The 16,837-nt window shown below is 38.5% G+C and overlaps 1 protein-coding gene across 1 annotated transcript in view; it reads right to left on the bottom strand.

Moving 5' to 3' along the window:
- Window positions 1–16,837, bottom strand: part of PTPRN2 (protein tyrosine phosphatase receptor type N2) — a 1,169,469-nt gene that overhangs the window by 167,580 nt on the left and 985,052 nt on the right. Inside the window, exon 13 of the mRNA XM_040352695.1 lies at window positions 1,992–2,204. Coding sequence (XP_040208629.1) covers window positions 1,992–2,204 — 213 coding nt within the window. The remainder of the gene's footprint in view (window positions 1–1,991; window positions 2,205–16,837) is intronic.

Below are 16,837 nucleotides of genomic sequence, written 5' to 3'. Positions count from 1 at the left end.
CACCATAACAATAGGGGGAATAAAATATGGACATATAAAACAAATTGCAAGACATAATAAAAATGTTAATTCAAATGCAACACGCTCCTGGCTTGGCCAGCCTTCCTCAGCTGGGACTTTGTCTAGCATAGAATGGCTGACAATGAAGATGAATAATAATAACAATAATCAGCCAATGTATATATATATATATATATATATATATATATATATATATATATATATATATATATATATATATATATATATATATATATATATATATATTAAACCATTTGATTTAATAAAAATACTGATTCATTATCATATAGATTAATTAAACTATCAAATAAATATTACTAAAAAATATATTTGCGTGTGTGTGTGCACAAGAGAAAAAAGGTCATCTATTGTACACATTTATGGATAAGCTGGTCTGTTTTTGTCACAAACTGTGGAAGTTCCATTTTCCAAAAGCAAAAAAAAATTATATTTTTTACATTATATTTTTAAACCTTCCAGTATAGTATATGTAAAAAAAATGTATTTAGTTTTATTATATTATGCATGGGTTTTAAAATAAGATTTAAGTCAAAAATTATTTTATTTTCAAACTTTGCCATGTTGTCACTAGTGCCATAATCTCAGTATAATTTATGTAGTGTGTAGATTCCAGATTATTAAACAAACCATTACTCATTATAAAATCAATATCAGCCTAACCAATATGCCCCCAGGAGGTATAGCCAAAAGGTCAGATAGAAAACATTTTTCTAAGTTTGATTTTAATTACATATATTATTAATTGGAGCTGTCAAAAGAAGGTTTTGTGCCCTGTTAATTTTCATGAAAAGGCATTTCAGGTTTTGGCTCTTTGTTACCTGGAATTTAGCAATTTTAGAGCGCCTACATACTAAATTTTACTCACAATCTTAGTTATTTACTAATGTACTATACATCAGTAGTAGTAGTTGAGATATATAAATGTATATATATGTGTGTATATATATATATATATATATATATATATATATACACACACACACAGTGTATATATATATATATATATATATATATATATATATATATATATATATAGATAGATATCAGATATTTATGGGCAGATATGTTGGTATTTTGGGTTGATTTACTTAAGGGATATTAAAAATAAGAGAGGCTAAGGAGAAAATGATTCCTTTGGTAAATCAGTTCCTTTCAGTGTGTACATTTTGGCGATTATGAATACATAAATGCGGAACTAAAAAAAAATGCAATAACCAATGACACAAATGAGAAAATTAACTATACACTGGAAGCATCAAAACTAAAAATGGTGTCATAAGAGTACAATTTTTACAATGGACAAGTGAGCCTGTGGTCTTTTAAAGGTAAATATAATATAAAACAAATTAAATATATAATAGATAACCCTGATTGGACCATTATGCCAGTATACAAAGTTTTTTTTTTTTCTGCATAAATGTACAAAATATTTGGTTAGTGCAAATAGAGAAAACTTTGTCTACATTTCTGCTATTCAGCAAACACTCTACACTCTCATTCACATCAGTAGCAGTAAAACCACAAATGAGGCATGTAAGATAATATAATAGTGTATTAATGCTCCTTACAGACTAGATTATTCAGTAGAACCTGTATTTACATTATACACAATCTCTTGCAAGGTGCATGATATAATATTACTACACACTAAAGTTATCAAATTTCTCCAAAGAGTTATTGCTCATTAACTTCTACCTTGCTGGGGAGACTGCAAACCAAAGCAAATTGTTTACATGATTTCTTGATACCAGTAAATGGTATAGTATGTTCTATTTTTGATAAGTAACAACATACTTCATATTAGCAAGGGTTTTAAAAAAAAAGTCATGGAACTTTAAGTATTTAACGAAAAGCAATTCAAGCCTTTAGTCTGTGTACAGACCTAGAATTAACTTTCATCACAGTAATAAATAAGTTAATCAGAAAGGTTCATAGAAAATAATCCTTACCTGATATGTGCTGGTGGCATCTGTACTGCTGTCACCTCCCAAGGCTGAGAGCTTCTCCTTGAGTTTGTGATGAGACCTGTGGCGCAGGCAGTAGATGACCCCGGACCCAGAGAGGATCCCAATGATACAGGCAATGGAGATGAGAGTGAGGATAATAAATTTAGTAGAATCTTCTTCCTCCAAGCGATGGGGCAATAGCTTCAATTTACTTTTCTGTGGAGAATGACAGAAGAGGAAATAAGTCCTCCTTAATCTATTATGAGTTATCACATCAAGCACTATACTATCAGGTAAGGGAAAAGGAGCAAAGGAAATGTCACAGACCTAAAACAACTCAAGAAAAAAATAGAAATATAGAAGACCTAACACTGATAGTTTAAAATAAAATGCTATTAAAACAAAATAGCACAGTCACTATTTCCTCACAATTATCTACAGCTTACTTTTAACTAGTCATCATCTGTCATTTTAAAATGATAGATTTTCACAACCCTTAAAAAATTAAAAAATACCAGTATACAGATGAAAAACATGGAAAGTATGAATAATTTCAGATTATAGAGGAATGTGAAGGAAATAAAAAAATAAAAATAAGTAGTAATAAGTAAACTGCTAGAGACATATAATGCATTGTGCCCAAACAAGTGCCAAACCATAAGACATGATCAAATAATTAAATAAAAGTCCTGGAATAATATGCAAGGGATATGAAAATTTATCAGACAAAAATACAGTAATGCTCTGCATAAACATAAATGCAAGGATACTTAAAAAGGTCAGGCATTTTAAAGTGCCAGATATTGAGTAATAGAAATGATCACCATTAAAATATTAATTCTACATATAACACAGACAATGTAGTTATTAATATATTTCCAAGCAATATTAAACATTCAGTCTAAATAAGTTCCAGTGTAAATAGAAAAGAAAAAAAAAAACTGCTATCGTAATACCAGGTTTTTTAAAGTGCAAGATTTTGAAAACTGTTTTATTCACAGCCTTATTATATATAGCAAATATGATTATATTTTTTACACTGTAACATAACTTAAAAGTGATTATACAGAGTAAACAGAGAAAATACAATTAAACTGGTATTGACTAGTCACACATTTAAAAATCCAGGTTTTGGGATGCATTAAGAAGCATACTTGTACCTGGTGAAAGGAAGCAGTGAGAGGCAGTACCAATCCAGTGATGAGAGTGCAATAGCCATCAGGAGCAGCACACAATCCCTGTGCTGCTCTCTCCTTGCATCCATGCGTAAAGTTGTCCAATAATTCCCCCTCATTAGCTTCATTATAAAGGTGTATTAGCAACAATTAAAAACCCAACAGGAAAAAAAAAGTGAAAAGCCTGGGCAGGCAGATTGCTGCAGGGCGCTGTGGGCACCCTTCCCCACTCACAATTAGCAGAGAAATGAATTGGGGAGCAGCCCTGCCTGCTACAAGATGAGGACAATTAGCAAACTCTTTTCCAGCACCTCATTTTGCGTGCTAACAAAATGGATTTTTCCCCATGAATGCCTGCCTGGTCTATTCATTATCTCTTGTCTATTAGTAATTTTCTGCTCCGTATTCAGGCGGCCAGCCTCTTAATGTCCTCCTGTCTTGCAGTGTACACAGTGCCTCTTATGTGAGACCCGGTCCATTTTTATCTTGGCACCATAAAGGACACCGAAGCAATTATCGCCAGTCTTGACTGTAAAAGCTTGTCATTAATTAGCCTCCTTGCCTTCAGTGCAGTGGATTAGCTATTGCCTAGGCTGAGTTAATGGAAATGGACATTCAATAAGACTCCCAAGCTTCTTCTCGGCTGATTTCGGAGAAGGAGGAGGAGGATTGTTAGGTTTGGCAGCCCCGGGAGTTGGATAAAAAAGAAGGGAGGGAGGGAAGAGATCGAAAACCCCTTCTAAAGCTAAGCAGAATGAATCTGAGATGCTTGTGTGCTTGTAGAATCCTCCTCATTGTCAGAGGCACAGAACAAGTCTCTAGTGGCCCCACCCTGCCAAGCGATCCTCCCCTCTACCCCTCTACACACTGCTATAGCCATGGGTGTGTACCCCTAAAACACAGCCAGCCCCCTGGACCATACGACACTGTCACCCAGTCACTGAGCGGAGGGGGGGATCCCTTATTGTGATCCACCCCTTCCTCGCTATTGTTTTTCCAGAGCTGGATAACTGTTATTTTTTAAATGATTCACAATCCTTCTGTCATTCAGGGGTTAAAATTAACATTCTGTGTGGAACTGGTCTCTTGTAGCAGGAATAGCTCACCGGTCCCCAACACAGCAACCACTACAAAGGGATAACTTTCCCAGATCCTATATAGTGATGTCACTGCACAGTCTGCCAATGCCCAAGGCGATCCTCCTCTTCATCGAGATTTATATCACCCTTTATTGTGGATGAGATAATTATTGGCTACGTTGCATTGATTTACACCTTCAGATCTGATCAGTTTACTGTAGCCTTACCAAAATCGTGAGTTCTCTAACACACAGAAGGCAGCAGGAAGTGTCCAACAGCCAAACTAGAAGCGTATCTGTGCTTGATACAAAGATCACTGATGGAAAATGCTCACGGAACAGAATGACTTGTAGGCAGCAATTCAACATCAAATTACCATTCACAATGCATCCTTATTTCATGATTTTTTTTGTCCATTAAAATACTAATAGGGGATTGAGCCAATGCTTGCATTTAGTATACTGAAAAAATGTGCACAAGCACTGATTATGTATAGTAAGGGTGATAGGATCTGGCTTTATACAATCAAGGTATGCAACAGAATCAAGCTTCACTTGCACCATTCAGTTCATGCAGATGATAAGTAGAGAGCCATAATGAGCATTTCCAAAAGAGAAGTGCTTGTTATTGCAGGCAAAGATTTTCAGACATGATAGAAAATTTCTAAGTGACCAATTTCCATTTGTTCCCTATTTTATGTAGGAAAGGAAGCTGAACTGTGTCCACCCATTAGTGAGAAGAGCATAGCGGGTCCAAATTTGATGGCATACCATTTCAGCAAGGAATGGACAAATCTCTGACTGCTTGACATTGTCAGTGTTAGATCTGCCAATCTATTGCTTAACTAAAGCAACCAATCAAAAATCATCTGGTAATGCTCTGACTGCACTGAACTGATGAACAGTGAAATCTAATTGGATGCTATGGTAATTACTAATCTTAGAGGATAAACCCCACTATAAAATAGCCAGTTTTTGTTTAAATGTATGTAAAAATGATTCTCTAATCACAAGTATACAGTATTACACACAATTATGCACAATAAGGTGCATTCATTTAATAACCCTTAGTTATTATGAACATAACATTGTACAAAATTCAGCTGTTTGAAGTTACTAAAAAAAAAACCAGCTTTTTATTACTTTGAGCTTTTCAAAGCTGAACTCCACTTTGTTGCCCTTGGTTGCTGTACGTTGCAGATATTTACAAGTTGATGTAATGTGGGAATCTACCTAACACCAGCACAAATCTGGCTTGGCATGAGTTAACGATTTTCCTTTCTAAAACAAGTCCACACCTACACAGTCCTGTCCAGCATCTCCTCTGCCTGCCAAGCAGAGTCATTGGACTGTTACATGCAAGCCCGGGGATCTATTCATCCTCTCAATCAGGGGGCGTGGGTGCATTTGGGTTATATTGGGAATAAAGGAGAATAATTGGCAATTCTTTTTTTTTTCTAAAAATGATAGCGGAATTGCCTTTTGAGAACCATTTTTGCACTGCAGAGGCTTCTACATTTGGAAATTGATATAGTTTACTATTTCGCAATTAATTCTAAGCAACTGGGCTTTTTCAATAAGGCAGTGCAAAGTGAATTGACTGTGTGTAAAGTACAGTGCTCCACAGCAACCAGTTGGAATGATTTTGAATGAAAAGGTAAACTGGAATTTGCTTGCTTGGTGTGGATTACTGCTGTGTTCATACTTCATACTACTTTACTGTGGGACCCCAAAATTATCCTGATTCCACACATAGTGCAAGCAGCAACAGGGTCCCTTGGAATTCAGGTCACAAGAACATCATTTGCTTTACATTGTGTGGGAGACATGGAAATGCTATGCTAAAAACTGGAGGTGTTGCCAACTGCACCCAACCAGAGCTACAATGTTGGTCTGAGGCCCCGTACACACGACAGAATTCAGTCAGAAACTCGATCAGAGCTGTATTCTGCCAAGAAACCCCGGCCGTGTGTACACTTTCGGCCGAGGAAACCGACGAGGATCTCGTCGGGCCAAATAGAGAACATGTTCTCTATTTCCTCGTTAGTCAACGGGGAAACTTGGCTCGCCGAGATCCTCGACGGCTTCACAAGGAACTCGACGAGCAAAACTATGTGTTTTGCCCGTTGAGTTCCTCGGACGTGTGTACGGGGCCTGAGGATAAAAAGAAGCCCTTTTTGGCTAAAATAACCCACTTGAATGCTTCTACACCTGATGCATCAAAGTGTCCCTGTCAAGCACATTGGCCAATCAAATTTTTCTTTTCATTCTGCCATACTGCACTAGAAACACGACAGCAAGGATATAATTGGATGATGTGGGGAAGATTGAGTATACTTTAAACCTTCTGTTAAATAAATCTCTGCACATTTAGACTAGCTAAGAGTATACGCAGAATGGTGATCGGGATGCATTCCTTGTGCTAGTCGGTGTTTACATTTTCGCACATTTGACACTCGTTACCTGAGATCACATTATAGATAATTTATCTCTACTGTGAATGTCGCTGCAGTACACACTATTACTGCTAAGTGCAGTAATCACACCTGAGCACAGTGTGTGGCATTGAAATGAATTTACCCCAAGTAACAGCAGTTGGATGATGCTAGCTGTGGTCACAGTAGAAATTATGTATTTTTAAAAAGACTCTTTAGCAAGTATGTATCAAGTACACCTAAGCACAAATATTGACTAAGAAGGAGCAAAGTAAATGTAAGCATTTTTAATGTACATGATTATAATGGACAGCACAGTGGCTAAGTGGTTAGAACATCCACCTAGCAGCACTGGGGTTGTCAATTTTGAATCCCAACCACAACACTATCTGTCTTGAGTTTTCTCCATGTGCCTGCATGGGTTTCCTCTGGGTACTTTGGTTTCCTTCCACATTCCAAAGACATGTTGGTTAGGTTAATTGTCTCCTGTCTAAATTGGCCCTAATATGTGTATGTATGAGTTAGGGACCTTAGATTGTAAGCTCCTTGAGGGTAGGGACTGATGTGAATGTACAATATATGTGTAAAAGCGCTGTGTAAATTGATGGTGCTATATAAGAATGTGTATGTAAAAAATAACATTGTAAAAAAATAAAATAATAAAAATAAAAACTACTGACACCGTCCACTGCCCTACTGACACTAACCTCTGCCCTAATTACACCGTACACTGCTCTACTGTCACCGTCAGTATATATACACATGCACACACACATATGTCTGCACACCTATGCATACAGTTGAAAAGTGGCGCAGCATGCGCCAAATTTAAGTTTTAGACAGCAAAAATAGAACAACACTTCTGAGGCCACATCCGTATGGGATTAAATTTATGAAAAAGTGAACAGTCAAAATGCTCAAAATGTATTTATTAACAACGAATCACCTACAAACAGGTATAGAAAGAATTAAAAACACACACACTTATCACAAAAAAATACATAAAACTATAGTGTAAACAGGAGGCTGACACAAAATGGACAGCAGTGAGCTCCTGTGTATCAACACGTTTCACTATTTTGCTTCATCAGGACACACTCAGGGATTGTTGGAAGGAACAGGTCTCACTATCTTGTCAGCACAAGATTATCCCCGTATGGGAGACTCCATAATGGACCTCAAAGCACATCATATGGAGAAGAGAGAAGAAAAGATATTCTACCGAGGTGGTTGATGGGGAATATACTGCCTGTGTCAGCCTCCTGTTTACACTATAGTTTTATGTATTTTTTGTGTTAAGTGTATGTTTTTTAATTCTTTCTATACTTCATTTGTTTGTAGATGATTCGCTGTTAATAAAACATTTTTTTTTACTATACTCTCGTCAATTTTGCCTACAAAGTCTGATTTTTCCATAAATCAAGTTCTAGACAGTTACATGAATTTGGTGCATGGGGCACCACTTTTAGAGTGCATGCGAGACACTTTCGCAAAATCTGTCTGCGCCAGTCTTTATGAATTCCAGGGAATATTTCCAGGGGCATATAGATTTCAACTCAGCAAGGTTGCTGATTTTATGGTGTGATATACTAATATTACCAGAGGGATGTCTATACATTTCTAGAAATAAAAAAAAAATATGAAAGAGGAAGTAAACAATAAAGTAACACCTAAAATTACTTTGAAGTAAACATAACAGTAATATGTCAAAATGTGTTCTCAGTTCTCACACACACTGTATTTTCCCCATTAATGGCTCATTCACATGTGCACAGAGCGTCGCACACCATGAAAAACGAGCGCTCGGCAGAGACAAGTCTTTGCGCACAGACTCCTGTACAAATCAATGACAGGCTATAGCTGTACTCTGGTAGAAGCACATCAGAGCATTGAGGACCCCTTTCACACAGGGGCCACCCGAGCGTTAGAGGTAAAGTGCAGCTGTTTAAGCAATGTTTTACGGCCGCTAGCGAGGTGCTTTTAACTTTTGCTACCTGTCAAAGAAATTTAAAATCGCCCATGTTGCAATGCTTTCTGACTAGCTTTTCAGGCACTTTGGAAGTGCTGCCCATTCATTTTAATGAGCAGAGCCTTTTGGGAGGGCTGCATACAGCGCTCCCAAACTGCCCCAAAGATCTTGCTTGCAGGACTTTTCCTAACTTCCCTCAAGAGCGCTGCCCGGGTGTCAAAAGTCACATGAAATGAATGGGAGGTGGATTTCAGATGCTTTACAGGCGCTATTTCTATTGCTAAAATGCCTAAAAACCACCTCAGTGTGAAAGGGGTCTTACTTGTGTATAGGGATGGAACGCCCAAATGTGTGGTTACCAGCATACAGCTGCAACCTGTCATTGATTTGTACAGATGGCTCTACGCAAATACCTGTCACTTCTGGGCGCAGATATATACGCTTGTTTTTTTTAAAGCGTATAGCTCTTTGTGCCTGTGTAAATGAGAAATAGAGAAAACATCTAGCTATTCATAGCTCCCAACTATTTTTCATTTGGAGGGATTGTTTCTCATTTGGTGCCAGATCCATCTGTGCCTTATAACTCTTCTGTTGTCCCTCTTTTGGGTCAGATGTACAGACCTCCAATAAACAATGTAACTACCAAAATGGTTATGGTACACTAAACACTTTATCCAGCCCTTATATTATTGCATTTGTTTTTTTTAGGAAAAATGCATGTAGTGAACCTATAGAGAAACATACAATCCTCCAAGTAAAACAGATGTTTGGCACTAACCATTAGTTAGTCTAAAGGGAGCTCAGACTAGCCAATATTTAAGGCCTCGTACACACGGCTGAGTTTCTCGGCAAAAACCAGCAAGAAACTTGCTGAGATTTTTTTTTTGCAGAGGAAACCGGCCCTCATTTTTCTATTTCCTCGACGGGAATGGAGAAACTTGCCTTGTCGAGTTCCTCGACAGCCTAACAAGGAACTCGACGAGGAAAACGATGTGTTTCGCCCGTAGAGTTCCTCGGTCGTGTGTACGAGGCTTAAGGGTTTGTACTTAGAGATCCCAAACTTCTGACCTGTGAAATCAGAGCAGCGGGTCTAGGTTCTCATGGTCAGTAAATGTCCAGTACCGCAATCCAAAAAAACAAGGTCCAAGGCACTCACCCATGTCTTGAAGACTTTTTTTCACTTTCTTTTTTTTTAGTTGCTGTTCTAAACATACAGTTCTATTAGAAGGGCAATAAATCGTTTTTACAAGCTCCCTAAAGTGCTACAGTGGTCAAAAGAATTAAGTAAATTACTTTGAAAAGTAAATGTTACCTTATAATTGCTGTTGGTTTATATCAAGAAACACAAGCAGCCAACTTTGTATAAGGGTTGACCTACATGTACATTTTTTACCCTTCATGAGCATGAAATTGAACCCCATGTTGACCCCAAGTGCCTCATCTGCAACATACCAATTTCAAACAGCAAAAAGCAGTTAAATCTCATGATCACAAGAAATTAAACCTCACCAACAGCAGAGGTCTTCATAGCATGTTGGCTGCTTGTGTTTATAGCTTCCAAACAGGTCATCAACATGGACAATGCATGGTGGATGTTCGAGGACCAATGAATGAAACCTAATTACATTGTATCACTGCTCTCAGAACACTTCTTGCCATACAATACATCTTTTCCAGGGCAGCTGAGGAGTGCTGTGAGGTCTTGAGCATCTCAACAGTAGCAGGGAATGATTATGAGAAAAGCATGTATACAACCTGAATGCATCTTTCAAGAGGAAAACGTGCCATTGTAAGTATGGAATAGTAAGCAACCACTTAAATAAAGCAGAGTGTAGCGGCAATACTCAGTATCTTACAATAAGAAACAGTATCCTTTTGATGAACAGTATCCAAAGAAAAAAATGAAAAAAAGGGGAAGAGAGGTCACAAGGAAGGGGGAAAAAAGCAAGAGGATAGGGAGGAAAAAAAAGGAAGGAAAATAAGGGATTAAGGAAAAGAGGCAGGAATAGAGAGGGAAAGGCAGGGATGATGTAAGGAAGGGGGGGGGAGAAGGAAGGAAGGAAAGGAGGGAGGGAGGGAGGGAGGGAGGGAGGGAGGGAGGGAGGGGAGGAAGGAAGGAAGGAAGGAAGGAAGGAAGGGAGGAAAGAAGGAAGGAAGGAAGGAAGGAAGGAAGGAAGGAAGGAAGGAAGGAAGGAAGGAAGGAAAGAAGGAAGGAAGGAAGGAAGGGAGGGAGGGAGGAAGGAACGCAGGCAGGAAGGAAGGGGGAAGAAGTAACAGAGAGAGGAATGAATGGATGAAAGAAGGAAGAGGGAAAGAAGTAAGGGATGGAGAAAGCAAAAAATAAAGATTTCATAACTTCTCAAAGCCAATCTATCTACCTATCTATGTATATATCTATGGATCTTTTTATGTGAAAGACATCCATATTTTGGGAAACTAAATATAAAACTCAATATGTTGGCTTTCATTGTTGACTTTCTTCTGAAAATGCTAGCTGCCTGGCTGTCACAGACTTTGCTGACCCGGAGCAAGCATTCTGCTAATCAAGTAAGAACTCCTGAATGGCATACCTGTTTCAGATCAGTGTCTCAGAAGACTTTCTGGATCAGCAGGACAGCCAGATAACTGGCATTTTTAGAAAGAGAGGTCAACATTGGCATCCATATGCCAGTGCACATGGCATTCCATAATTATCTCAATACAATTTCCTTAATTATGTTTCATCCCATATGCCTGTTTTTTACCACCACATTTTCCTTGAATTTGTAAGCATTGAACATAAAAAGCTACAATATGGAAGTCAAAAAGTCGGTAACCAAGTTGAAACTGAAAAAAACTATGGGGCGCATTGAGGAAAGTTACCTCTACAGCCAATTTCCACTGGACAAAACAGATTTAGCCAGATTCACATAGAGCGGCGTATGTTTAAGCGGGCGTAGCGCATCTCATATGCGCTACGCCGACGTGACATAGAGAGGCAAGTACAGTATTCACAAAGCACTTGCTCCCTAAGTTACGGCAGCGTAGCGTAAATGGGCCGGTGTAAGATAGCGTAATTCAAAGTAGGCTGGTAGTGGGCGTGTTGTATTGAAATGAATCATGACCCCATGTGAATGCATGGCCGAACGAACGGCGCATGCGCGCGCATGCTCAGGATCACGTCGCAAATACTCCCTACGATACGACGTCACAATGCGTACGACTTGAAACCTCACTTACGCCCAGCCCCATTCACGTACGACTTACGTAAACGACGTAAAATTCAACGGCACTTCCGACGTCCATACCCTAAACGACTTAGAACAGCTTTTTGGTGGTTTAACTTTACCCCGGAAAAACGACTTACGTAAACGGCGGTGATTACAGCGATGGGCGCAAGTACGTTTGTGAATCGGCGTATCTAGCTCATTTACATATTTGACGCGTAAATCAACGGAAGCGCCCCTTGCGGCCAGCGTAAATATGCACCCAAGATACGACGGCGTAGGAGACTTACGTCGGTCGTATCTTGGCCAAATTCAGGCGTATCTGGTTTCCAGAATATGCTTAAAGATACGATGGCGCACATTCGGACTTACGACGGTGTATCTACTGATACACCGTCGTAAGTCTCTCTGAATCTGGCTAATTATGTCTATTTATGGTGCCATTTTGGTGACAAAGGGGTTGATTTACTAAAACTGGAGAGTGCAATATCTGGTACAGCTGTGCATGGTAGCCAATCAGCTTCTAACATCAGCTTGTTCAATTAATCTTTAACAGAAAAACCTGGAAGATGATTGGTTTCTATGCAGAGCTGCACCTGATTTTGCATTCTCCAGTTTCAATAAATCAACCCCAAAGTCTTTTATTACTTGGTGAATTTCCCTACAGCTATGTATGGTTGTGGTATTTTCACCTTATGTTAGATTGGAACAAGTTGAGGAACTGCCCTGAGTCAGGGCCGTCTTTACCATAGGACAAACAGGGGAAGCTGCCCAGGGCCCTGTCACTGTTGGGGGCCCAAAGCAACCCTCTTTTTTTTTTAGGGGTCCGGAGGTCCCCAGGGGCCCGGAGGCCCCCAGGGCCCCAGATGGCAACCCCCCTTTTTTATTTATTTTTAAATAAAAAAAATATATATTTTTTTAATATATTTAAATTTTTTATTAAAGGGCCAATTTTTTTTTTAGGGGTTCCCAGAGGCCCCTAGGGCCCCAGATGGCAACCCCCCTTTTTTTACTTATTTTTAATAAAAAAAATATATTTTTTTAATATATTTTTATTTTATTTTTTATTAAAGGGCCAATTTTTTTTTAGAGGTCTGGAGGTCCCCAGGGCCCCGGATGACAACCCCCCTTTTTTTTTATATAAAATTTTTTTTTTTTATATATTTCTTTATTTCTTTTATTTTTTATATATACGAAGGCATGGCAGCCCATTCAAATCAATGGGCTGCTGTGCCTGCACAAATGAGGGCCGCCAAAACACATACATGTGAACCAGCCAGGCCCAAAATAGGCTGGAGGGGGGCCCAAAACAATTTTTGCCCAGGGCCCAAACCATATTAAAGACGGCCCTGCCCTGAGCAGGGAGAACCTTTGAAAATGTATTTTCCATGAAAAATAATCAGCAAAATTATAATCTTCTTGACCTTTAAAACTACTAGACTTCATACGTGCCAAAGAATACATGGGCCAAGTTCAAAGAAAAGAGGAGCACAAAGCAGATCTTTTGTAGCTATAGCATACAAATTTTAGAGGATTGTTTGTAAGAATTAATTTGCTGTTGGTATGCCAACATTTCATCCCTGAACTAATGCAGGATATGGTTCCAAACCAGAGCCAGAAGTATAGCAATATGAAACTACAAAAGACCAGCCTTGTCTAGTCATGGGCATATGCGTTCATTTCATGTATAAAGGTGTAAATGTCATTAGGCTACAGCTTTAAAAAAAGAAAAACACTTTTTTTTTTATTTCAGTGGGTCCACAAGAAATAAGCAGACGACCCCTGCAGTGTGCAGAGTTAAGCACCTATATATCGTATCTCCAGAAAACCTCTGCCCCAGCAAGCACAAGTCATAGTTCACCATTTTCTATCCCCTGAGCTCCACTGGGAATGAACAAAACATCAGGGTGAAAGGTTACAATCTGCATTAAAATAGACAAGTTTTTTTTTTCTTTTTGAAAAGAGAAAGAGTCACTGGCAGGTCTTGTTCAATAAAGGCCAGAGCTGTAAGAATAATCACAGACACTGAACACCCAAATCAACGGTCACTAGAAGTAAGACAAAGCGCAGTGTTTGCTTTGTTGGATGTGATGGTTTAAAAAGTCACCCTAGGATGGCATCATCCACCGAGGCAAAGTTGCTGACCTTATGGTTTGGCCAGTATCCTTTGCGTGATTTGAAGTACTGAAACCAAACGTTGCGAAAGAAAAGAGGTCCACAGTGTAGCATCGGTTTTCGGGCCCTCGTCAATATGGTCTAGACCCTGGTTCAAAAGTGTTTGTCTCCTTGTCTTTTATTACACCAATCGAAGGCTCAACAAGATGTATCAAGAAAGGTCTAATAAACACAAGTTGCATTATTATTGGTTTATATAAATTAGTGGCCACAGCCTTGGCTCTGTAAAACTCAAATTTTGTAAAAATGTATTATTTTTCTACATATTTAGGTATACATATCACTCATTTTATATGCTATGGGGTCTATTTACATTACATGTTAATATTGGATTTTATTACTTACAAGTTAGTAGCCTCTAAATAGGCCTATACAGCATATAAATAGGCCTCCAAGTGCAAAATACTGGGCCTGATAAAGTGAAGTTCCCCCAAATTCGTTGCTAACAGAAAGTGGGTGTATTACAGAAATGGATATCAGATCACACTGATTAGGTCAAAACATGGAGGTTTTCCATCTTCTCAGGGCTGATAAAGCAGGAGCCACAGACAGCAGTACTCTTTATGACTCCCCAGTTGGCAAGTCTGCCACTCCCTTTGCAATATATAAGGGCAATATTTGTTTTTAACAATAAATGTTTTTTATTTTGATAATGTCATGGGCCAGTGCACTCTTTTTTTTTTATAATATAGAGTCTCTTTTCACCCTTCATATTGAAACCCTGAAGAGTTATGCTATGACAGTGCTGATCTGATGGGAATTCATGCATTACTGTACTGTATTAAAGCTTAACAAAGTATAAATAATATAACATTTTTATGTTCTAAGAAGTTGGGAAATAATCTCCAAATCTTTTACCCTCTTTAGAACAATGCTGAGGTACTCGGAAAGCAGAAAGGTAAGTGAGAAGTGCAGCAGCCTATAGCAACTAATCAGAATGATAGGCTCCATTAATAAAATTAAATGGTTGCACTTTGTGCATTATCGCTGCTCTTTGCACTCTGTTACTGAAGACACATGTAAGCAATAACACTATTCTAGTCTGCCAATGAGCCCTGTGTATGCAATATTTGCCCACAGCAATAACAAAAAAATAATTATAGTTTTGTATATTTTTAAACCTGCCCAGTGAAAATTAAACATGGGAACTAATGCAAGGAAAGGTGGTGGTGAGGCTCTGAATGCAGAATTTTAAACCTGTGAGAATAAGTCATTGGTTGAACCTAATGACAGGTTTGGCAGCTAGCAATGAAGCAAGGAACCCCCAAGAAATCACAAGAAATCACAGTGTAAAAATGTTAAAAAATACCACAAGTAGCAATAAGGAAAGCAAAAAGACAGCCAGTGAATTTCAAAGGCCAATGATGCCCCTTCATCTGGGCTTAAACAATGCAGAAAGAGTTGTCTAATTGGACTCAGAACAGACTTTCTGCATAACAATTTTATTTCTGGCAAAAGAAATGATTTACAAGTGATATTTCCTGAATTCACATTTGATTGTGCCAGTATTTGCACGTGATTGTGCCAGTAACAATGGGCAAATGAAAATATGGGCACTAATGGGCAGCACAGTGGCTTAGGGGTTAGCACTTCTGCCTCCCAACAGCACTAGTTGCTTGTTCTCCCTGTGCTTATGTAAGTTTTCTCTGAGTATTCTGGTTTCTTTACATACTTCAAAGACATGCTCGTAACTTAATTGTCTCTTGACTAAATAGGCCCTATTATGTGTATGCATGCATGTCTGTTGGGAACTTTAGTCTGCAAGCTTCTTGAGGGCAAGGAACTGATGTTAATGTACTATATTTTTGGCGCTATATAAATACCTGTAATAAATTAAATGGACACAATACAGACAACAAAAATTCCTTTCCTTTACAAAATTTGTATGCACTTAACCCTCTGTATCACCCCATTTCAGATGAGAATGTACACAAAGCTGATTCCTTCTAAAACTGATATTTCAGTTTTGGCTGGGTATTGAAGGCTTGCATCACTGGATTTTTATATCCTTTAATAACCCCTGAAGCAAGATTTCCCCACAAGTAGTTTTGTTTGTCTAACCCTTGTCATCAGTCATCAATGGTGGGTTGGCGCTCTTATATTGCTCAGCTTACATAATAGAGAATCCATCAGAGAGGAGCAATGTCCTGTCTTGGCTTTGTAAAGGTCTCTGCAGTTGGACAGATCTGGGAATTCTGCTGGGAATATCTTACTTCTAGAGATATATGGAACCAGAACGTAATTTAAAAATGATATCCTGGCTTTGTATTGACAAGAAGCATCTTCAGCTGTTATTCGCATCATAGTGATGTCAGCAGAGCAGGTACAGCATAAGCCACACAGAGGACTGGAGACACTGAAGGAGATGACATCTGACCTGGGTGTGTTTAGCAGTTTAACCAATAAAATGTTGATATTTAGATCCACAAGGCATTATATTATTGAGGAAGTTACACTATGTGGAACCAATTGATCTGAGCCTTTTAGCAGTCTTCTTCCTTGCTAATGCTAGGAAACTAGGAGTCCCAACATATCCTGCTTTTACCATCTAAAGTACCGAAAGTAATCTATATCCATCAGTATTTTGAGAGTCAATAGCTGGCAAGACTAATCCATGTAGTTCCACACTAGGTGGCCTATATCTACCAGTACCTTGAGGGTCAATGACTTACAAAACTAATATTTGTAGTTCACAATAGGTCGTCTAAATTCACCTATACATTAAGAGTCACTGACTGGCAAGACTAATACCTGTAGTTGACAATTGGTGGTCTATATCCACCAGTACCTTGAGAGTCACTGACTGGCAGA

Source organism: Rana temporaria, chromosome 5 (assembly GCF_905171775.1).
Source record: "Rana temporaria chromosome 5, aRanTem1.1, whole genome shotgun sequence".
Lineage (NCBI taxonomy): Eukaryota > Metazoa > Chordata > Amphibia > Anura > Ranidae > Rana > Rana temporaria.
Note: the sequence above shows the minus strand (reverse complement) of the source record. Positions and strands in the feature narration are given on the sequence as shown.